The sequence below is a fragment of the Oratosquilla oratoria genome, chromosome 33, assembly GCF_046742065.1.
Source record: "Oratosquilla oratoria isolate Oo_2021 chromosome 33, ASM4674206v1, whole genome shotgun sequence".
NCBI classification, from domain to species: Eukaryota; Metazoa; Arthropoda; class Malacostraca; order Stomatopoda; family Squillidae; genus Oratosquilla; species Oratosquilla oratoria.
In genome coordinates this window covers 26,015,541-26,024,162 of record NC_134809.1, presented here as the reverse complement: position 1 = coordinate 26,024,162, position 8,622 = coordinate 26,015,541, and the positions used below count along the sequence as shown (strand labels likewise).

Genomic DNA, 8,622 nt, shown 5'->3' with positions numbered 1-8,622 from the left:
ATATATATATATATATGTGTGTGTGTGTGTGTGTGTGTGTGTGTAGTATGTATATATATATATATATATATATATATATATATATGTGTGTGTGTGTGTATGTATATGTATATATATATTCATATATATATATATATATTTATGTATATGTGTATATATATATATATATAATGTATATATATATATATATATATACATATATACGTTTATATGTGCTTGTGCGCGCGCTGTGTGTGTGTGTGTGTACACACATATATAAACGCATACATTATATGCAGTATTATGATCGTCCTTCAAAATCAACCGGGAATTATCATATATGAACTTTACAAATAATTCTGCTTTTTATAAAGGATGTAGTCTTCAAGGGAAGAGGGAAATCTCAGTCATGAATGGGATTAAACAAAGACTAAGTATACATTACAAGTACTGTTCGAGGCTTATAATCGAACCAATGATCTCGGAAATATGACCCAAATATATCAACTGTCGGTCAAGTATTGCTCCCAATCTAATGTTGTTAATCCAAAGAATGAACGAAATGACTTTAACATCTATTTTGTATATGAGACCAGACGACTCTCTTCATTTGAAGGAAGCCCTTCACTACGTAATAGACTTATTCGCATCTCATGTAGGTTTTGTATTTTTATTTTGGCTGCCGGGAGATGACTTTAATCAGCTGAGAGAAGGACCCTTGCGGGGTAAGGGTGCTTCACTTCCCCCAGGAAATCTGGGTCATGAGGGTTGAATCTGAGGAGGCAACAACGAACGCAGATGACAAAGATATATTTGTTCTTGCAGGGGATTCCAAGGTTAATGAAAGGCCTATGTGGTCTTCGCCTCATCCTCCTTCTCGTCTTCTTCTTCTACTTCTTCCTCTTCCTCTTACTCCTACTCCTACTCATAGTCATATTTTTCTAATTTTTCGTTTTATTCTATCTCTCTCTTCCTCTTTCTCTTCCTTTTCTTTATCTCACTTTTCCTCCTCTTACTTTTCTTCCTTTTCCTTCTCTTCTTCCTCCTCATCCTTCTCCTCTTCCTCCTCCTCGTCCTTCTCCTCTTCCTCCTCTGTTTTCATTTTCTTCTATTCCTTCCTCTCTTCTTATTCTTTCTCCTTTCCAATCAATTTTTCCGTCTTCTCTACCTCTTCCTTTGCGTTTTCTTCTTCCTCCTCTTCTTTTCCAAATCATTCTTCTTCATTTCTACTGCTGCCTCAACTCTTCTCCTCTTATTCTTCGTCCTCCTACTCTCTCTTCTTCTCCTCCTATTGTTGTTTATCTCGCTTGTTCTCATCATCTCTCTTCTCTTCTCCTGTTCTCCTCTCCTTCTCTTCTCTCCTCCTCTTTCTCCTTCTTCTCTTTTCCTTTTCTTCTTGTTCTTTTACTTTATTTTACTTTATTTTATTCTTGTTCATACTTCTGCTACTCTTCCTGCCATTCCTCCTCCTCCTCCTCCTCCTCCTCCTCCTCCTCCTCCTCATCATCATCATCATCATCATCATATCAATTTTATTATCGCCATCAACTGCAACAGTACCAATACAATTATTATCATCATAATTACCATCACTATTATCACCATCGTCACTCATCGACAGACAATTCTATTCAGTGATTGGAAGCCCTATGAAACAGAGAAGGGGCAGTATCGTCTTTTCTTCCCGTTCTTCTTTTTTTTTTCTTGTTGTCATCGTCTGTTTTTCTCCTTTTCTTCTCTTTTTCCCTTCTATTTTCAAATTGTATTTTTTGTTTTTTCTTTGTTTTTATCCTTGTCTTGACGACTTCTAATAAAAAATGTTCTCGTCATGCTCGGCCTTTTGCTCCTTTTTCTCCTCCTCTTCTTCTCCACCTCCTCCTCCTCTTCCTCCACCTCCTCCTCCTCTTCCTCCTTATCCAAACTCCACACTCTCACCTCACCACCACCCCTCCTGCAAACCTCCGCCACTCCTCTATTCTCAATTTCAGATTATAATCTTACTAATTGTGATAATGACGGGCATAAACAACATCTCCCGTCGCGCTAATGCTATTGATGGGGGGAAGAGAAGAAACAACAGGACCGACCGATATCGCCCAACGACGACGACGACGAAGACGAGGAAGAGCGGAAGGTTCTTGTAACGGCGACTTCTGCAGCGTCTGCTGAGGTCTTGGAGATGCCGGAGGACCCACTGGAAGGCGCTGAAGAAGAAATAATTGTACCTTGATTGCGTGGATGGCCGCCATAATGATAGGATTTGCAATAACCAGCCTGGAACCGATCAGTGTTGCATATATAGGAAGAGTAGGACCACGAAGGAAGAGGAAGAGGGGAGGGGGAGGGTGTGGATTGGCCCAGTGGATTGAGCACTCGGCCCATGGTCTACAAAATCACTGGGATAAGTAGCTTCTGAAAGAACACATGAAAAAACTGATTGTTTTTTGCATTTTCACCAGAGTCTCGGAGTGACAACCTTAAAACAATCCTTAATACAATCACACATGTACACACACACATATGTACACACACATATGTACACATGTACACACACATGTACACATACACATACACACACATATACTCACAAACACACACACACACACACACACACACACACACACACACACACACACACACACACACACACACACACACACACACACACACACACACACACACACACACACACACACACACACACACACACACACACACACACACACACACACACACACACACACACACACACACACACACACACACACACACACACACACACACACACATACACACACACACACACGCGCGCGCGCGCGCGCACTCACACGTTTATACACAAAAACACACACAGGTACACTCATACACAAACACAAATACACACACAAAAACACAGACACACGCACGCACACATACACACTCATACGCATACACATACGCACACACGGACACACACACACACACACACACACACACACACACACACACACACACACACACACACGTACACACACACACACACAAACTCAAACACACGCAATTTCAATTGTATTTGCTCTCCTCTTTTAACATGAGGAGATTTTACAATCGGCGACTGTTTTCCTTATTGTAATTATTAATACTATTGTAATTATTACTAACACTATCATTATGCGAAGAAGCATATAACTACCATCACTGTTACAAGGCGTAGAAGTCACACTTCTTCGGGTAAAGGGGGGCCGGAACCACTTCCCTGGCCACGATGATTGTCATCGAGGGCCCAGTAACGATATGTAGAGAGTCTGGCATGGCAAGAAATGCCCAAATTGTCAAATTCACAAAATAACCTCAGCATAGTCCGGAAAAGGTGCGGAAACTGACTAAATTTTATATTTCATTCTTCCATTGAATGTGTACATATAGATGTACATGTATTATATATACATATACATAGGCATACACATATACACATAGAAGCTCCGCCATGGGATACATATTTTCGACGCACGGGTCAGGGTTCGTATCCCATGGCGGAGCATATATATATATATATATATATATATATATATATATATGTATATATATATATATACATATATATATATTTATATATATATGGAAAACCTATACATATACATACTAACATATTCACACACACACACAATTTTATACATATATGTATATATATATATATATAAACATATATGTGTGATTGTATGTATGTATGTATGTATGTATGCATGTATATAAAGCACATCTCCATACTTATATTAATCTCTGCATACTTTAACTTCAGTCGCTATATATCTAAGCAACGTCTGCTATGTTGACGACCGTAGTCGTAATGATAAAAAAAAACGCACATTTAAGCCTAAGAATCCATTCAAACTAATACAACACAGAAAAGAAAATGAAGAGAAAAAACAATGATAAACGAATGCAAGGAATGTGTTTACAAGAGAAGAAGTGAGATCGAAAAAAAAAAGAAAAAAGAAGAAAGAAAAATGCAATAAAGATAAACTGTGTTTATACAACTTCTCACTGTGGTGGGACTTGAACAGATGGTGGTAGTGGCCGACTCTGGTCTATTTGTTTATCCTTGCGTAACATTTTAACAACATGAACACAGGACTCCTTTTACAAGTCCTCGGGTCTGTTGCGTGAGAGCGCGCGCGCGCGCGTGCGTGCGAATTGCCCGCTTACTCGTGTGGGAGAGGCTGTGGTTGTTTATATTTATGAACTGTGATGGATTGGCCTTCCATGGCCCCAAGCTGTAAACAGAGCGAAGGATAGCAGGACTTAAATGGCCGCGATCTTCCCGTCGTCCGTCTTAGTTTATTTATTGCAAATTTGCTTCTTCAATATTATCTGGATCTCTTTCAAAAAAAAAAAAAAAAAAAAAAAAAAAAATCGTAAGTCGTTACTTATTTATTGCAAATTTGTCTAATCTACATGGTCTAGATCTCTTCCACAGGTTCTAGAATATATGAACATAATATGTATCAAAGTATGATAAACATTTTGGGGTACTCGAGATATTATTAAAAACACAGTTATTGACCTTATTCCCAACGTAAAAAAAAAAAAAAAAAAAAAAATCCAAGACAAAATCATACCTGAACATGTTCGGCATATCATTACAAATATTTTAGTGCATATCAGGCACTGTTATAAACCTGATCTTATCTGGTCTAATGTTTCGTAATCGGTTTGCTATTACGGAGTGTCGTGCCAAGTGTGCTTAGGGGCGTCCCAAGGCATCACCTTTGCCCTAAGTACTCAAACAACCAAATTATCACCACGCATATCACCACCGAAGACAGTAGATAACAGGCATGTAAATATGTAACTCAATCTTAGATTATCACTGTGCGTATCACCAAGATAGTTAAAGGCAGCGTTTGCATGCCAATATGTAACAGAACTTTCAAGTGCCTGAGGCACTCTGGCGCCGCCCACATTCTCCTTAAAATTCCGTTTGCGGCAACCTGACACCTAAGCTCCGCCCACTTCTTACATAAAGCAGATCAGGAATGTGCTTCACCTGATATAAAACCTCATTTCTACAGTAATATTTACGAGAAATAATTTGGAGATATGCGTTTTTGTTTACACAGATATCATATCCACCAATCAGGGCACAGGTATCGTTGTGGGGGGCGGGGCTTAATTGCCAGTCTATCGCGGAGTATAGTAACTCCAACGGATCCCATTTTCTTCGACCAACGGAAACAATACGTCATCACTAACAGCAAATAGTTATTTCTAACACGCCATAAACTCGACTTCAGGGCGAAGTCGATAAAACATTCGAAGTCGACAATATGCAAGGCGAGGTTGAGGAATTGTCGGCCAGGACAGGTTTCAACTCAGAGTTATGTGCAAGACCCCTGTTGAAGGGGAATGAGAAACCTTTCATTGGAACAATATTTATAAGGTCTAATGCCATCCGAGGTGTCGCGGACTCACACCCACCCGACCTCTGGCGGTGATGATAGCCTCCTGCTTATGGATAGAGAGTTGATGAAAGGAAATTGATGATAGATGAGTCTCGGGCCGGGTTGACTCCGCGGAGTTCGGTCGACATCACCACTGTCATCAACTCCAGGAGGAAATGCAATGGTTATGTTGGTACTTGCGTTCGATTAGCGGTAAACACTGCAATGTGGTTTGTTTATGGATGCTTCCTTTAGTTATGAATTGCTGTTGGCGCGGGGAGAAGGAGGAGGGGGAAGAAGAGAAGGGATGAGGGAGGAATAGAGGGAGGGAAGAGAAGGGAGGAGTGAAATAGTTTCCGGAGGCAATAATGGGGAGGTTTGATACGATGATCATCATGATGATGACGATGATAATGATGACGATGATAGTGATTGGTCTGGTTGTATATAGCATGTTTAGGGTTGAACTGAGGGCGAAGGAACTTGGTTTCAGTTCGCCAAGTCTTAAAGTTTACGATTATTTTCTATTGACGCGCTCTGTTGAACTCAGCCATTGCTCAGCGTGTAGTCAAGTCAGCATTTGCATATATATTCATATACACGTCCCTAAACGCCCAGGTCAGCATTGACGTATATGCACACAAGCACGTGTATATGATTTTTAGAAAATAGATATACTCATTGTACAAACACAAACACAAACACTCCTTTGCAATGTTATGCAATTGTAAAGCATACCGAGAGGAGACTTTTAGGTCCATAATGTAGACAAAGGGAGAATATGTATGTATATATGTATGAATGTATGTATATATATATGTATATGTATATGTATATGTATATATATACACACATATATATATATTTATATATATATGTATATTACAAAGGATTACAAAGGCGGAGCACGCCGACAGGAGACCTTTTGGTCCATGTCTAGGTCGGATGCGAAAAAATCATAATAATAAAAAAAATCCTCTTTTCACTCCGATCTCAAGTTTCAACCTGTCTGTCATCCATTTGGGAGTATTACTATTCTTTCGTATTGACTTGAGGGGAATTGATTTATTTTTTGCATTTAGAAATGAAACCGTTTCGTCCAAATCGCTAAATCTGGTTGTTGACCCCGTGCCCACAAGGTGTGTATGTATCTATGTATGTATGTATGCATATACATACGCACATATGAATATTTTGGACAAAACTTCCAATAAAGTTTACGGGAGAATATCGGCTCACGGGGTATTCTTACAACCCTATCAAGAGGTCTTGGAGTATTAATAAACCATTTCTCGATTTCTATCCAATCATAAGAAGTGCGCAGGAGTAAAAGTGTTGTTTACATCCATGAGTGACTAAGAAAGGACCAATAAGTATCAGAGATTATTTCTAAGGTGGTGGATACAAAGTGACCAAGGTTGAGAGAAATCATTATTTGAAATATTGTCTATATTTTTCACATCAACAGAAGTGTACGATGGTTGGACGGTTGGCGACGGAGGCGCTTCGAATAAGAAGAGTAAATGACTCAGCGGGACTCAGTTTACATTCTCCATTACTTCTGACTCGGTTAGTGGGCAGGGAACAGAGGTGACCCTTTATCCATAAGCAGCTAAGAAAAAAGAGAACAAATAGGTGAACAATGTGTGTGCGATGGGTGAATTATGGGTGCACGAGTATGTCTTAACTCAGTCACGCTTCTAATTAAGAAAAACTATATTTTGGTATGTCTATGTTTACATGAAAGCAGTATATATATGCATATACATGTATATGTACAATTGTACATACATCCATCTACATACATTCATTTATACATATGCACATACATACAAACATATATATATATATATATATATATATATATATATATATATATATATATATATATATATATACTATAATAAAGTAGTAGCCTCTGTCTGTCTGTCTGTCTGTTCACGAACTCATCCTAGGGTTTTGGAGATAGACCCCCATAACCATATATATTCTGATACCCTATCCCTTTATGTACTTGGATAACTATATTTCATTTGTCTGTCTGTTTGTTTGTTCACGAAATCCTAAGGTTTTGGAGATAGCCCCCGGTAACCATATATATTCTGATACCCAATCACTTCAGGTACTTGGATAACTATATTTCATTAATATATATATATATATATATATATATATATATATATATATATATATATATATATATATACACACACACACACACATATATATATATATATATATATATATATATATATATGTATATATATATATATATGTTTAGGGTTAAGGGTTAAAGTTGGTGAGGTATGGTTAGGTTAAAGATTATTCATAACTTTCCTAGGTTTTTACAGATAGACCTGTGGCAATACGCCACTACTGTAGTGTCCCCTTAACGCATATAGCATTTTTGTAAAATAAAATTACTGTAATTCAAAAACCATTGTGCCTGTTCATTATAATCAAATTATATATTGTAATCAATTTTGCCACATACTAGGATAGCACTTGTAATGTGAAAAGCATCTAAATGTAACATTGTTGTATAAACTGTACAAAGTAATAAAATATTGATTATTTATAGTTTATGTTATGGTGGACGGGTATTCAATAATAAGTCCAAAGAGATTTGAGGTTTAATTTAATCCTTCTCTTACCGACGATTACCATTTACCATTACTTTGTACAATTTATACAATAATGTTACATTTAGATGCTTTTCACATTATAAGGGCTATCCTAGTATGTAGCAATATCAATTACAACATATAATTTGATTATAATAGACGCACACAATGGTTTTTAAATTACAGTAATTTTATTTTACAAAAATGCTATATGTGTTAAGGGGACACTACAGCAGCACCAACTTAATCAACTGAAGGAACAATTTGAAGGATTTGTTCTAGCTCCTGATGTGCAACAAGAAATTACGACTACATTAAACTACATCCAACAACGCTGTACTCACATTCAGAGAAGACCATCAAGAAGCTGAGCCACCTATATGGAGGCCCCCTCGTCCTTCCCTAACCACCAGAAGGGTTCCTCAACCTTTCCAATTTTTCTCTAACAGAAGCCCAAAAGGAACTCCTCCTAGGTCTCAACTGTCACCAGCAACCTAAGTTCGACAGAGTGGATAAGGTTGCGGAAACAGAGCTCCTTCTCCAGTCTCTTCTTACCCACGAAACAGACGGTAAAGTTTCAGTTTCCCCAGACCTAAGAC

The 8,622-nt window shown here is 38.0% G+C and overlaps 1 protein-coding gene across 1 annotated transcript in view; it reads left to right on the top strand.

Moving 5' to 3' along the window:
- Positions 1-5,498: 5,498 nt before the first annotated feature.
- Positions 5,499-8,622, top strand: part of LOC143017947 (uncharacterized) — a 15,956-nt gene continuing 12,832 nt past the window's right edge. Inside the window, exons 1-2 of the mRNA XM_076172985.1 lie at positions 5,499-5,592; positions 8,473-8,592. Coding sequence (XP_076029100.1) covers positions 5,499-5,592; positions 8,473-8,592 — 214 coding nt within the window. The remainder of the gene's footprint in view (positions 5,593-8,472; positions 8,593-8,622) is intronic.